The sequence below is a fragment of the Phragmites australis genome, chromosome 18, assembly GCF_958298935.1.
Source record: "Phragmites australis chromosome 18, lpPhrAust1.1, whole genome shotgun sequence".
Lineage (NCBI taxonomy): Eukaryota > Viridiplantae > Streptophyta > Magnoliopsida > Poales > Poaceae > Phragmites > Phragmites australis.
The window spans coordinates 18,167,571-18,183,186 of record NC_084938.1 but is presented as its reverse complement, the minus strand read 5'-3'; the positions used below and the strand labels follow the sequence as shown (position 1 = coordinate 18,183,186).

General features: G+C 41.0%; 1 protein-coding gene across 6 annotated transcripts; it reads left to right on the top strand.

The window, feature by feature from the left end:
* Positions 1–8,090: 8,090 nt before the first annotated feature.
* On the top strand, positions 8,091–14,213 carry LOC133898926 (methylcrotonoyl-CoA carboxylase beta chain, mitochondrial-like). Of its 6 annotated transcripts, XR_009906283.1 has the most exons (11): positions 8,091–8,896; positions 8,997–9,116; positions 10,530–10,964; positions 11,074–11,164; positions 11,767–11,999; positions 12,088–12,252; positions 12,566–12,640; positions 12,733–12,864; positions 12,945–13,292; positions 13,732–13,788; positions 13,903–13,986. XR_009906283.1 is itself a non-coding variant. In XM_062339746.1 (10 exons), exons 1-10 carry the CDS (start codon positions 8,696–8,698, stop codon positions 14,104–14,106), a joined length of 1,689 nt encoding a protein of 562 aa, XP_062195730.1. In that variant the 5' UTR covers positions 8,091–8,695; the 3' UTR covers positions 14,107–14,213. The 6 variants fall into 6 exon arrangements, 5 of the variants coding, with proteins under 5 accessions (XP_062195730.1, XP_062195731.1, XP_062195733.1 ...); XM_062339746.1 differs by lacking the exon at positions 12,945–13,292 and having other exon boundaries at positions 12,566–12,616; positions 13,903–14,213; XM_062339745.1 differs by lacking the exon at positions 12,945–13,292 and having other exon boundaries at positions 8,108–8,896; positions 13,903–14,213.
* The last annotated feature ends 1,403 nt before the right edge of the window (positions 14,214–15,616 follow it).

Genomic DNA, 15,616 nt, shown 5'->3' with positions numbered 1-15,616 from the left:
ATAATTACTATTACAGATATAATCAGATGTTATCACTTATTTATCCGTGTAAGTGGACAGCTATGATATTAGAAAAACCGACGAATAAGAACGATGTGCGATACATGCAATATGGGAGGTCAACACAATGGATTGTCCGGTTATGTTTTTTTATTTGTTTCAGATAGTATAGAAATAATGAGTGTACAAATTTAAATGTTACATTGATTTTATGGCAAAAAGAACCATAACTAAAAGCTTTTATTGAGACATTTATTCTATTTAGTCTATACTTGGAGTAAGTTTGTACATGGTATTAAGATAAAAGGTGAGTCGATAATGTTAATAACGAAAGCTAAATACTAGATGAAAATAACCACAAAACCATATATGCATGAATTGAAACCAGTCATTTGCAAAAAGAATACTTGAAACTAGTATATACGAGTTGTTTGGTTGATAGAGGGTGTTATGGAGCATCACACCTGCTCGCCCTTGAATCCGGATGCCCACCTGTTTTTAACAGTGAGTTTGGTTTGAGCGCAAAGTTAAATGGGATAGGATCATCCTGTTTTTATGGATAGGATGATTTAATTTTCTGTTTGGTTGGGTTAGATGTGATGGTCCAATTTTCTGTTTGGTTGGTGAGATTACAATAAATACGGTGAGCTAATTTTATGTTTAGTTATATAAATAAGATGTACTAAGTGATTGTGATGGCCTTTTGGGTGAGCTTACCCCTTAAACCATATATGCTGCTCAAGCTAAACCATACAGCTCAAATATACACATATATGCTGCACAAGCTGAACCATGTAAAAAAATGTAGTAGCTACCACATGTGAACTTGTGAATATCTTGATAGAAACTAGACAGGAAAGGAAATAAGACCATCCAAGATGCAATCAGCACATGCAGTAGTAAACTTCACCAAATGGGATCAACTCTTCATCAAATGGGATCAACTCTGGGTATCGGCAATACAGCATCAACAAAATCACTCTGACCATCAAATTATAACATCAAAGTCTGATCTTTACACGATCACATGTCAAAGTCTGATCCTTACACAACTACATGTAAGAAAAAAAAACTTCTCAAAGTCTAATATTTACACAGCCACGTATAAGCAAAAGAACTTCTCAAAGTTGGAGGAGCGGAGCTGCCGATTGAAGGAGGGGGAGCCGAATTAGAGGGGCTACCAGATCTCAGGAGGAGACGCCAGGTCGGAGCGGATCGGGAGGCGTCGGTCGGAGGGGCCGTGACTCGCCAGATGTCGGAAGGTGCCGTCGGATCGAAGCGGATCAGGAGCGTGATATGCTAGACGGTGAGGGGTGAGAGGGGCGATGTGCGAATGGAGTGAGAGGTCAGAAACAGTGAGTGCATATGCGCACGTACGAGTCACGTGAGAGACGAGCGCTAGTTGGATGGCTCGGTCCAGCAAAACGGTTCCACTCATCCAGCATCCGAAGGAATATTCTTGATAACTGACCACCTCATTCATCTAACCAAATACCCTCAAAACTGGGATGGACATCTCCCATCCATACAAATCCCACGAACCAAATACACTCTAAGTGAATGCCAAATCTTCGGGTATTATTATTATTATTATTATTACTACTATTTAAAAAAGAAACTAGCCTATTCTATGAAACCGTGAATTTGGCAAATCAAAAGGTGTAATCACCCTTCTTTTTTTGAGATGTAGCCATCCATTTTAAATTGATATAATGAATGAAATTCAAAGCTATTTCCTATACTAAGAAGCCGTACCATTAAACACGACTAAAACCACTAAAGTTAGTCAAATACTCTGAAGTAAAGCTAGAAATTAAAAAAATGTGATCATTAATATTATTTTTTTGGTGCATCCTAAATTATTTTACGGCAGCTCTGATTGCAGCCCACTTGACGGCATGCACGTTGTCTCGAAAGCAACAAGTGGGCACATCACACACGTGGTTGGTGGAATTACCACGTATAAAAAAAATCTCACGATTCTCTCTGATTTTGGCATGGAGTATACATCATTATGATACTTCTTTGATTTATTTGTGCAAAAGTTTAGAACACGGCGACCAATTACACGATCACGTGAACCCAAATATCAAAACTTTTCAGGTACATCAATATAATATGCAAGATAGGTGAATATGGATGGAGCTTTGAGGAATCTACGGGCAATACAAGTATTGGTATTGTTATTCGCGACCATGAAGGATACGTAGTTCTTTCAGCTTGGCACCGAGAAGGATTGCATCTTGCTGCGGAATGGGTGAAGAAACGAGCATTCTTTAGTCGGATTGCGCAAATGTGGTTTCATTCCTGTAACCAACGGTGGAGAATAGATCCCGGTGGTGCAACATTTTTAAGGATGTTAAGGTGACTATGCATCTTGTTCCCAAGGTTAAGATCGTAAAGATCAAAAGAGAGTTCATGAATTAGCTCAATTAGCTAGACCTATAATGCATTGTGTGATACGAGGGGCACGAGCACCCATTTGTATTCGAGAGCTTCTTGAAAATTATTGTAATCATGTCCCTAAGTAATCAATAAAGCTCTCCCTTTCTCCAAAAAAATAATATGCGAAGATCGTCGTGTTTGTGTTTCGTAATGCGGTACATCAAATGATGGGATAGCAGTGGCGGAGCGTCCATGTGGCCGGAAGGGGCCATGCCCACTACAAAATTAGTCAAGATCATGGTATATTAGCTCATTTCGAACTTTTTATTTCTATATTTTTAAATAATGTATATATTTTAAAAAAAATTATAAATCTAGACTTATATTGCCCATTAAAAGAGTGACAGACTACCTGTCGTTCGTTGGAAGGGCAATATGATGATAGGATTAAAAAATGTTACGGTCCAATACTCTAAAAATTCAAAATATTATTGAAATAGTCATGCAAAAAACTCTAAAAATATTCTATAGTGTAGATGATGCTATAATCTAGCTCTCCATAAAATTTTAGACAAAAATATGACTTGTACAATGAGAAAAAAAACATATTTCAAGGATACTAAAATTTGTCTTTTTTTTCTTATTGCATATGTAATCATTTGAGTTGAAAATGTTTGGAGAGCTATATGGTACCATCTTCTACACTACATAATTTTTTCAAAAAAATTATGACAATTTTGATAGTGTTTTAAATTTTGAAGCATTGAAACGCAATATTTTTTTTGTTTTTAATCATGTCACTCCTTCCAACGGGTGATATGAGTCTAGATCTACACTTTTTTAAAATTGTAACACCCTAACTTTCAAATTTTTGAAATTAGTAATAATTTACCTTTTCTTTATAATTAGGGTCTTCTTCTTCTTCTCAAAATCCTAGAGGGAAAACTTATTTTCTAAATTAAATAATTAATTTAGGCTATATAAAAATTTGATGCTTTCATGCTGGAGTAGATGCATTAGAGTTTTTATAGAGTGAAAAACAAATTTTGAAAACCTCGAGGCGCGTCGTTTGAGTTTCTGGAAAAATTGTAAAATGTTTCCTGAAAGAAAAACCTCATTTACTTCCTTGGACCGAATTCCCCTTCTTTTCTCTCTTTTCCCTTCATTTTCTTTTGGCCCATCTCCCTTTTCCCAACCGAGCCAAGCCCATCTCCTGCTCCCTTCTACACCCCCTCTCCTGCCTAGGCTGGCCAAAGGCTAGGCCCAGTTGCTGCCGCACGCTGCCGAAGCATTAGTGCCTTCCGCTTTCTCTCCGCTCGAGATCGCTAGGTGGGCCCCACGTCGGTCGTCGTCTCCGATCGGGACTCCGTGCCACCAAGCTCGGGCTCGCCTCCAATGACCACCCCTACCCTTCGCGTCCGAATCCTAACAAATTTAACCACCTCACCTTGCCTATATAGAACCCGCCACCCCTCGTTATTCGCATCTCCTTGAAACCCTAGCCCTAGTGCACCATTGCCGAGATCCCAACCACCGCAGCAATTGCCACTCGTGGCCGAGCTCGCCGACCACCGCTCTCACTGCCTCCCCGCCGCATCTAAGCGTAGATCCGGCACCGCAAGCTCGTGACGAGTCAATTCTGTCGCTCCTCGTTGACTCTCCGCCACCGAACAACCCTTCTGCCGAGCTCCAACCCCATCGTACGCTGTGCGCCTTCGCCGATGGGTCTACGGGCGTCCATCGTCAAAGGTGAGCCCCTAGGAAGTTTCCCCATGTCCCTCTCTCTCTATTGAACCTTCTCGCGCTCGTTTTGGTGCGGTGTAGCACCATTTAGCCATCTTCGGCGATGCACCGGCAAACACGCCACCGCGGAAGCTAGGCCGTCGCCGTTCTCTGTCATCGGAGCTAGCCGAGAGACCTAGAAGTATCCCTGACCGTTAGATCTACATACAACGGTCCAGATTAGATCTAGAATACCGCTTCACCGATCCAATCATGTGATGACACGTGGTTTCTTTAATCTCAGTCAGTGGCATCGCCTTGTTATTACACCACGTCATCGCCACCTCAGCCTTTGAGCCGACATGTTAAGCCTAGTCACCAGCCACATCACCAGCCCATTTACCCAGTCATCTCCTATTTAATTTAATTCAGAAATATGGCAATTTTGCAAATAAGCCCCTGAACTTTTCTATAATTACCCAAAGCTCCTACCTTTTTACATCTTAGTCCCTAAACTTTCTCATGTTTACAAATAGGTCCCTCTATTTTTACAAAAAAGGTCCCTATCCCCTCTATTTTTATTCAAAATAAGTCATTTTCTTTTTTAGATTTAACCATAAACTTGTTTTTAGTATAACTTTTTCGTTTTAGCTCCGATTTAGACGATTTCTGCGCTCTCACGTTCATAGCAGTATGTACCATTTTTAGTACCTTTTTCATAGATGTTAGCTATTATTTGGTGTACTGTTCTTAGTTAGTTTTATCGTGTACTTTTCTGGTGTGTTCCGAGAGCAGACGAGGAGCAGTTCGAGAATCTTCAAGACCAAGTATTTGAAGAGTCAGAGCAGCAAGTTGGAAGAAGCAAGTGTCCTTGAACATTTTGATCCTAGTTTTTCAAATGTGTTCTTTATTTCAAACATGCATCCTGTTAATCATGAATCCTATTTACTTATAGTACCATGTTCCATATATTCCTTGTCGTCTAGTTGTCAGTAGTAGTTTTGTTGGGTAACTTATGCTTAGCTTTGCATAAGGGTATGGATGGGTAGTTAGTTAAATATGACTAACAAACTATGCAACTATGAGTTGAAAATTTTTGGTAATGGTATAGCAACATGGAACCTTAGGCCTTGAGTAAAAAGGTGTTGATGATGATCATAATTATGTTGTTAGCTTAGTGTTTGCTCAAGTAACCTAAGTAAAAACTGGTTCGTGGAGCGATAACCAAAAATGTATCGTACCAACCATGAAATCTGATATGGGACAGGCTTAGCCTATTAATTAGTGGATTCCAGTTTTTGTGTGTGCCAAACGAAAGAGTGAATGTGCTAAGGTTAGAACCATTTGGTCAGTGGTATGAGATATGTAGTGAAAGGGAAGGGTAAAAACTTGTTGGAAATTATAAGGCACAAAAGGGGCTTCTGGTTGACTTGAATACTACTTTGATGGTGGTGAAACCTAGTGGGCATACACATATTGGATGAAACGTTATAACGGTCTTATAGTGATTTTTCGAGCAACACACCATTGGTGTGTGTTAAGTGTTTTGTGGATACGACAACAAAAAAAAATCATGACTTATGGGGATTGGACAACCTCTGCAGTGTATAAAATCTGATATATCAGCCGTGCTCACGATCATGAGAGACTTGGATTCTCACATGATTAGTTGGTTTGGTTTGGATGGTTTGGGAAACTAAAGTGGTTTTTAGGTGGTTAGGAAACATGTGAAGATGCTTCTAGAGGATGTAAGTCTAGTGGTGATTTACCTAGTTAAATAGGATGCTTTTGTAACTCTTCGTTAGTATAGTTGGTATTTATGTAAATTTAACCTGTTATAGCCTGTTCCTTTATTTAATCTTGCATGACATTTATTTTTCACACTTACGTAGTACGATATGTACTCACATTTGCTATTTCTATTAAAATGTGCATCAAACGCTGCTCAGACAATGAAGGAGAACTAGACTACTTCGTCGATGAAGATGAAGATTGCTAGGCTAGTGGACCCTCGGTCAATTGGCTGTGGAAGATGGTAGCTTCGCTGTGTTTAGTTTGTTTGCTTTAGTTAAAGACTTTGATGTCTATTTATTATGTTTAAGTTAAATATTGTAATAATAATATTATGTGTGATATATTGATGAAGTTGTTGTATGTATGAAATTTGAACCTGATATATATATGGTTTGCATCTGGTATGGGGTGTGACAAAAATGAACACATATATTTGCAATTTTTATTTAAAAATATAAAAATAAAAAAGTTCAGCTCATTTCCATCAAGCGCGCAAGCAGTTCAGCTCATTTGAGAAGCAAAATACAACCTGTGCATGCCCATCTCACCAGTTTAACTTGTATTACCTAACCATTGATCTCTATTCTTTAGAGAACTACACATAGACATTTCAGAATTTACCACCGAAACTGCACGCTTCTCAGTATTTGAAACTGCACGCTCCTCACTAAATTCTCACATCTTTCAGAATTTGCCACTAAATTCGCATTCAGCCCATTTTGTTTCATTTGCTAAAGTTTGTTATTTGAAAAGCATAGCAAATCTACTTTCTAATGGACCAAACGGTATATGATTTGACTATCAAGAGTTATGCCGATTTTACTAGATATTGCACCTGCTGTTTGACACTTGAATGATCGCTAAATATGAGTCCAAGGCATTATTAGAGGATATCCAACTGGTCTATGGGTCTCTAAATATCTAGGAGATTTCCTTTTTATGATTAACATGGATTTAAGTTATTTCTAACACAAACTTGAATATCAGGAAGATTTTAATTTAATTCGGATTGATCTGTCACAGCTAGTGGACCTGGAATAAAAAGTCCATAACTCCCACAGAGTCTGTTTTAGACGTGTAAGTGCTGTTGGAAAGATAATTTAATGGGCCACGTGATGGATCAGGTTGAGGCCCTGTTTCCTTCCGGTGGAATCACAATGTCCAAGATAAACTGATGACAAAAAGTTTAGTCTTTATTTCTTGGGGTCTGAGTCATGTAATAAATTTGTTTCGTGTTTTAGAGGTCTCAATGATTATGTAAGCTAGAGGTGTGTATTTATGTAAGTCAAACTCTGTTATTAATATATTTTAGCTCTAGCTACTCTTATGATAAAAATCTCATGCCCATTCTTCTTTTCATTCAGCACAGCCAACATAAAAGAGGAATAAAGCGCTTCAATCAAGATCGTGTTTGTTTTTCGGCTAGGAATAAAAATAGTTATTTTTAAGCATGTGATTTAACTAATCTAAAGAAGTCTAAGTCACTATGATGACAGCGGATGAATGTCTATGGATTTGGTGAGTTTCATGTCTATCATCGACGGGTAAAGAGGCACATGCTCTTACAATAATAACGAGTGAACGCCTACGATTTATTATTATATATTTTCAGTGATTATACGTCGAGAATATTGAGCCGTCCCATATCGGTGCTCGTTGGCCCCTCCGAGACCCATTACGAGCGGTGCGTTCAGCCTCATATGGAGGCCACGTCCGACGCTGGTCGGGTGGTGAACATGCCAGCGGCTGCGACGATCATGAAGACCAACAGCTAGACTAAGTGCTGGAGATCCTCTCTACCACCGACCCAGATGAGAAGGCTTGCCCGGGTGACCTCGCCGCATCGCAGTGGCTGCGCAGCGACATCCCGCTCCAATACGACCCGGAGCACTGCGATGCGGCTGCTCTCTCCATCGCGGGTGCCGTAGCTAGGCAAGGGCGGCAATGCACAGAGCTGTCCGGCGATGCTGCACTTGCTGGCGCACACCGAGAGCTGGGCCGTCGACCTCTCCTAGAGAGTAGACAAGTAGGCACACGGGGAGGCGGAGAGGAGTGCCAGCCGCGCCTTGCGCGGGAGGAGGTGGGTGGAGAGGTGCGGTGGCTTTGCCCGCCGGGTTGATGCAGGTCAGATGAGGTGGGCCTCGAGAGGGAGCGGTGCGGCGTGGCAGGTGGTAGGGACATGACTCGATTGCTGGGGGAGGCCGAACTACGGTGGTTGTTCGGATGTGGAGAAGAGGCTGAAGGAAGAAGAAAAGCCGAGAGGTAAAAAAGACTAAAAGAGTCCACAATGGCACAAAACGAAACAATTCGCGCGCGGAGTGGTTGATTCTGAAAGGCGAGCGGATTTAGTGCAAAATCCTGAGAGCCGTAGATTCGGTGGTAAATTCTGAAATCTCTCTGCTACACGGGCTCACCGGCTGCCGTAAGGCTCGCTTTGCCAGCGCCGAGCTCTCATGCTCCATGGCCCCCCTCGGCAACAGCTGCACCGGCGTTCCCACCATGTTCTGCACTGCCCCCTCTGCCATGCTCTATCTCCCACTGCCACTTATCCACGTGCGTGATGTGTCCCAGCGCGACGTCTAGTCAGACCATTATCCGCCCCAACTTACGTGCCGGAGCAGCCTAGCAAAGCACAGAGTCACACGGAAGTACGGGTTCTCCGGGACACTGGGACTGAGGCACTCCGGCCAGGAGCAGCAGTATAGCGCGAGGGGAGTGGAGCACTGCGACTGGGGCGCGCGCAGGCACACATCCATCCCCCCTCCTGCGAACCAGCGAACCCGCGAGGCGAGACATGCTCCGCCGACTCGCCGCGCTCCCCCGCGGCGCCGCGGCCTCGGCTGCCTACCACTCGTCCGCGGCGGCCCGCGTGGGCGCGTCGTCCGCGTCCGCCTCCGTTCTCCCGGACAACCTTGACAGGGGCTCCGAGGCCTACGCGCGCAACGCCGCCGCCGTCGGGGGACTCCTCTCCGACCTGCGCGCCCGCGTCTCCCAGGTGCTCCTCTCTCTCTCTCTCTCTCTCTCTCGTCCTTTGAGCTTGATTTACCGGCCCCTTGTGTCTCCTGATTAAAGAGGGAGAGGTTGCCCCCGTGTAGGTGCTGCGCGGGGGAGGCGCGGAGGCGGTGAGGCGGAACGCGGCGCGGGGGAAGCTGCTCCCGCGGGATCGCATCGACCGACTGCTCGATCCCGGCGCGTCTTTCCTCGAGCTCTCCCAGGTTCGCTCACCGCTGCCGCTCGGTTCTCTTTTCCTTGCATTGATCAGGCTACAGCGTGAACTGAACTGATGAACTTTGTGCCTTGGTCTAAAACCTGATGAACTTTGCGTTTGTATTTTGTCTTAAGAGAAATTTGCAACGCCATAAATTTAGGGATTGGGATAGCTTAACTGAACTGATAAAATACAAATTTAGGGATCAGGCTACAGCATGAACTGAACTGATAAATTTTGAAGTTGCACAGCTTAGCACTTTTACACTCATATTAATTGTTTTGAGCAGAAAAATACAATTTAGGGGTAACAATGTTCCATCTTGTGTACTCATACGTTGCTCCAAAAAAGAAGTCTTGTGCCACCACCAACCTATCCTCTTGCCAAGCCCCTCTCAAGATTGCAATTTGTTCTTGAAATCTTACCTTGACAATCTAACAGGCAGTGATGGATGCATATGTTACTGGTACCTAACTTATATTTATCGAACAAAGTTAGCGAGCACTTCAATCTTATATCCAACTTATTTATCTTTCTGAACGAAACATAGCCAACTTATTGTTACTGATAAAAATATAGAGACTTCGTTCTGCAAAATCATTTGCAGATCGAGCGCAAATTAGTACACTGAGCATATGCATCTGTGCACATCATGTGCTTCAGATGCGTCTAGAGCATCATAGAAGCAGCACTAAGCCACTAACACCTATTGTCTTTATTTTAAGCACAAATTACCAATTGGCATGGCAGCAGCCAATTTCTAAGGGTTTGTTTGGAATGCAGTAATTCTTAAGTAAATTAGGATACGTTGCATGAAGATATCCTAGGATTTAATTGTTATTTAGCAGTGAACTGGTCTAAGCAGATCAAGGGGTTAAGTAAACCCAAACAAAGTTTAGGGGGTTAAGTGGACTCCAGGCATACATTGAGGTAGTAAAGTAGATTTTTCCCTATTCTGATATTTTATTTTTTATTTTTGGTAATTTCCTAATTCCCTTTATAGGTTCCAAACACAGCATTTCTAGGATTTCATATATTGAGAAGCATAAAATGAGTTTGAAAGGGAAAATTAGCTAGATAGCAGTTGGCCCTAATCAAAAGGCTATTCATTCTTTGGCTGCAAAACATGCTTGTTTCCAAACCTGGAAAGCATGTATGTGCCTAAAACGACTAAGCCTAATGCTGACTATCAAGGCTGGGACAAAAAATTAACTGAAATATCAGTGTCTTCCAAATTTTCTCGGCGCCCTGCAGCCAAGTGTCCCTGCGTATTTGGAAGTGTCAATATCTCATAGGTCAGACCAGAATAGAAATGATTGATTTTATAGCTGTACATCTTGTTCTAGATTACAGCTGTTGACAGTAATTTTTACAATACAGCTTGTGGGTACAGCTGTTGACAGTAATTTTTACAATACAGCTTGCGGGTTCAGATGTTTATGAAGAAGCATTACCATCGGCGGGTATAATAACTGGCATTGGACCTGTCCATGGACGATTATGTATGTTTGTGGCCAATGACCCAACCACAAAGGGGGGCACATACTATCCTCTTACTGTCAAAAAGCATCTGCGAGCACAGGAAATAGCTTCTGAATGTAAATTGCCTTGCATATATCTCGTTGACAGCGGAGGTGCTAATCTCCCCAGGCAGGCTGAAGTTTTCCCTGACCGTGATAATTTTGGTCGAATATTCTACAATCAAGCTAAGATGTCTTCAGATGGTATCCCTCAGATTGCATTAGTTTTAGGTTCTTGCACTGCTGGCGGGGCTTATATTCCTGCAATGGCTGATGAGAGTGTAATAGTTAAGGGAAATGGAACTATATTTCTTGCCGGTCCACCTCTTGTAAAAGTAAGTATTATTTGGCAATCATTTTGTTTATTTAGTTTATTTTTTGCATGGTGAGATCTTGACCAATGTCTAAATTTTGTGCTAAAAGTCTAAAGGGTCAAACTTGTAGGCTGCTACAGGAGAGGAGATATCCGCAGAGGACCTTGGTGGAGCATCAGTGCATTGTAAGGTATCAGGAGTCTCTGATCATTTTGCACAAGGTAAACTTTAACAGCATTTACTGCATCATATGACTTGATTACTGCACTTTTGAATATAATTAATCGAGCAAGGGTGGTCGACTGACATTCTTTATAAGCTGCATCGTCGTTATACTTTTAGTATAATAGTTCTCAAATGCAATGTTTTGTCCATTTCTTTTATCTGTTGTATCACAATCCTGCAAATGCTTCTCTCCGTTGTTATTCTTCTTTGATTAACAAGTACATTATTAAATGATGCCCGCAACGATTGTGTGGATAGTGCCAATTATTTTCAGGAAAATTGCCTAGGATACGGTTTGAGTTCATGTTTACTTACTACATAGTCATTTCCCCTTCTCCTTTTTTACTATGTTTTTACCTGTTCCATGATTTGTTTGATCACACAAACTAAATGGCCAGACTGGTAAGCTGGCCAACTGGACCTGTTGCTATTACTCTTTTCCTTTTAACTTTATTGTTTTCCTTTTTATATCATCATGCATTTTTGGTCTCATCGTTTTACCATAAGTGTTCCTCTCATGTATTATTTTGGTTTAAATGCATGCAAATTGAATGCTATTTTGATGTTTGAGACACTCCCGCTATGTTAATTGATGTAGATGAACTTCATGGGCTTGCGATGGGGCGAAGCATTGTGAAGAATCTGCACTTGGCTGCTAAGGGAACAAATATGCAAAGTTCTTCTTACAATTACCAAGAACCATTGTATGATGTACAGGAACTTCGCTCCATTGCACCAGCTGATATGAGGCAGTCTTTTGACATTCGTTCAATAATAGCCCGTATAGTTGATGGAAGTGAATTTGATGAATTCAAAAAATTGTATGGAACAGTAAGGATTTCTCTTTCAGTTATACTTGGCTATCATTCTGTATCTTTGCATTGTGCAACTCAATTCGTTTTGCTCTGCATTTATGCAGACACTGGTGACTGGTTTTGCAAGGATATGCGGGCAGCCAGTTGGAATTATTGGAAACAATGGCATTCTGTTTACTGAGGCAGCACTGAAGGGTTCCCACTTCATTGAATTGTGTGCTCAGCGCAATATTCCTTTAATTTTCCTTCAAAATATTACTGGGTTCATGGTATGGTATCTCATTTATACCTTTTTCATTTCATAACATACACACATACTAGATGAAGTTATCACTGTATTTACGTTCTCTAAACAAGAATCAAATCATTATCTGCATAGACTTATTAATTATGCAAGGTGATACAAATGTATAGTGGCTCGTGGATCCAGGCAATACTTTAACGAATAGAAGATATATATGGTACAGCGATATACTGTGAGATTTTGCACAGTGTGATTGGGGATGCTGACACTTAACCTACAAGTTGTTCAGCCCTTTTGAATGACTACTTGCATATTAATTGTTAGTTTGTCTGCTGCAGGTTGGGTCGAAGTCTGAAGCAAGTGGAATCGCGAAAGCTGGAGCAAAGATGGTAATGGCGGTTTCCTGTGCCAAGGTCCAGATTTTCTATATCCTTGGATGACTTAAAACAACAAACCTTGCGCCAATGAAACTTGGCAGTAATATATTTAAGGTATTTCTACACAGGTTCCTAAAATTACAATAATCGTCGGTGGAAGTTTTGGTGCTGGGAATTATGGAATGTGCGGACGTGCATACAGCCCAAACTTTTTGTTTCTTTGGCCCACTGCTAGGATATCTGTTATGGGTGGCATCCAGGTAAGAGCCCTCAGACTTGTTATCCCCTGTACTTGAATCTATTTACTGCTTTACACCTTTACTAGTACCCATGTTATCAGTGCCTGGTAAAGAATCTCAGTAATGTATATTGACATTCATTGCCAATATTTTGGTGCTTTGGAGATGGCGATATTGCTATTTGACTGCATTTTTCTTGGTCCTTGAAGGTGTGATATCAGTTCCAACGCGTCAGAAAATGGGATGAGCATTAACACTTAGCATCTCATCTCTTGTTTAGAGTTGCAGACACTAGCACTGCTGGAATCTTTTTTCTTTTTCTTTTTTGACCGGGACTTGAGGGGGAGTTCCCTGAAGCATTTAATTAATGAAAGAAAAAAAGAGCTTTATGTACAAGCAGCGGGGACAAGATTCTGTAAAGGAGCGCTTCCAAGCTGAGAAACTTTGAGGTTTGGAATCAAAGATGTTCCCATTTCGCTGCTTCCAGATGCACCAAGCTGCTATTATGGCCTTTCTACTCTTTTTGTGCCTGATAAGAGAAAATATGGGATGTCACGCTTCTTGCCAAGCTTCTGTTGATACACAAAAAGTATGATGTTTTAGCAAATTTGGTTTCTGCTGTGAATGCCGAAAGTTATGGATTTTATCCTGGAATTTTGCATCGAAGATCATATTCTTCTCATCTTAGCATCTTCGTGAATTTGAAACTGTTACAATCTTGTTGAATATTTTTTCTGGTATCACAATATAATTTCTTACATGTAACCTCATGCAAAATAAAGTCGCGAGTCACAGATATATATATGTTTTCGTTTTGTGTAATGCTTAAAACAGAGCCTAGCTATATCAGTCCCACAGTCTTACTGTTTGTCCGCTTAACCTTTTCAGGCTGCCGGTGTCCTTGCCCAAATAGAAAAGAACAACAAAAAAAGACAAGGAGTGGAGGTATATTGCATTAGCTCTTTGTTCCGGAAAACATAAAACGATGTAACTCTTTGAAGGCTTAAATGTCAAAATGATTCTTCTGGATGACCAATGCTTATCTGTTCTTATATACAGTGGACCAAGGATGAGGAAGAAGCCTTCAAAGCTAAAGTCTTGGAGGCTTATGACAAAGAAGGAAGCCCATACTACTCCACTGCTAGACTGTGGGACGATGGGATCATAGACCCTGCTGATACCAGACGGATTTTGAGCCTCTGCCTCTCTGCTTCGGCCAAGCCAGTTCCAGAAGACACAAAGTACGGCGTATTCCGAATGTAAATACTCAAAATGTATATATAAGCAACCTTGTACAATAAAAACCGCTTTCATGCGTCCAATGTGCATAGAACTAAGTTTTTTGTTGAAGAGTTTACTTTGCAAATTTCGTCTCGTATCCTGTCATTTTTATGATAATGCGTGTATGTTGTCGTTATGTTATTCAGTGCGTCTGTGTAGTTAAGAAAATTTTCATCTCTGCTCATTTTTAGCCTTGTGATAATATCTCTGCAAATTACATTCCCACGTTTGTCTGTAAAATGAATAGGCATTTGTAATGACAGGCTGATACACGATAACATTTTTATAAACTTTGTACCCTGGCTGCGCTAAGGTTTGCACATGTTTTATCAAGAAAGAAGTCCACCACAGGCAAGCATCTCCTACACTTTTTTGTTCTGGATTCACTCCGACGACAGGCAAGCATCTCCTACACTTTCTGTATTTCCAAACTTACTTTTATCCTAAATCGAGTGTTCATTTTGAAATTCGTTTGAACCATGATGTTGTTTAGAATTATTCCAACACAATAAGATCCATCTTAAATATATTCGAAACAGTTTGAAAATTCAATAATTGGAGTGTAGTGTTTCAACAATTCACATACAGAATGTTGAGCGTGCCGGGGCTGGTTTTGCTGATTGTTGAAAAGGTTTTGCAGATTGTTAAATTTAAGCCTTTCATTCTGTTAAATGCGTACAACAGCTAGAAGATACAAATATAGCCGCTGAAGAGGAAAAACTAGCCGTCGGGGGCTGAAAATAGGCCACCGTACAATACGGTGAGTGGGAGCTGGAAAATGGCCTCCTTTGGAACCTTGTCACCGTTCGTTACGGTTACGGTGACATAAAAATCGTTATCTGTATTTTGGTCATAAATCCTTGCTCCGAACTCCAACTTAGATAATCTTGTACTCTACAACTTTCATATTGACTATTTGAGCTGACTTGGCTGGGAAAAGATCCAATTGACACCGTAATGTGCGTTGACCGTTGATCGCCACCGTAGGTTACAGTGACATTGGAGACTGCAATTCATATTTCGGCTGTAACTTTTTGCTGTGGACTCCAATTTTAATGATATTAGACTCTATAGAAAGCTTATGAAAAGCTCTACCCTATCTCCACTTGAATCCTCATTCAAATTCATATTATCAAATTTGAATTCATCAGATAAGTCTAATTCATTCATCTCTTTACCCTGGCATCACTTTACTTTGTTGGCTTTTCTTTTTTCACTTTTTTATACTTAGGTCTTCCTTTGGTCTTATTAGGGATAGATAAACCTAGTGTGCATCACCACTAGATTATTAGAGCTAGATAAACCTAATATGCGTCACCACTAGATGATTAGGGCCAGATAAAACTAGTGTATGTCACCACTAGGTAACTAACCGAAAGATATTAGATCAAGCTACTAAACATAAACTCCTCTTTGTAATACAAAGAGGAAAACAAACCTATCTATATACAAGTGATGCTCTTAACATAATGATCACTTGCTTAAACAATAT

Bases quoted from the DNA above. Each gene is read 5' to 3' on its own strand.
- LOC133898926 (XM_062339745.1), top strand. From the start codon at position 8,696: ATGCTCCGCCGACTCGCCGCGCTCCCCCGCGGCGCCGCGGCCTCGGCT. The intron at 10,965-11,073 runs GTAAGTATTATT...TCAAACTTGTAG, and splicing joins CCGGTCCACCTCTTGTAAAA to GCTGCTACAGGAGAGGAGAT. The intron at 11,165-11,766 runs GTAAACTTTAAC...TAATTGATGTAG, and splicing joins CTCTGATCATTTTGCACAAG to ATGAACTTCATGGGCTTGCG.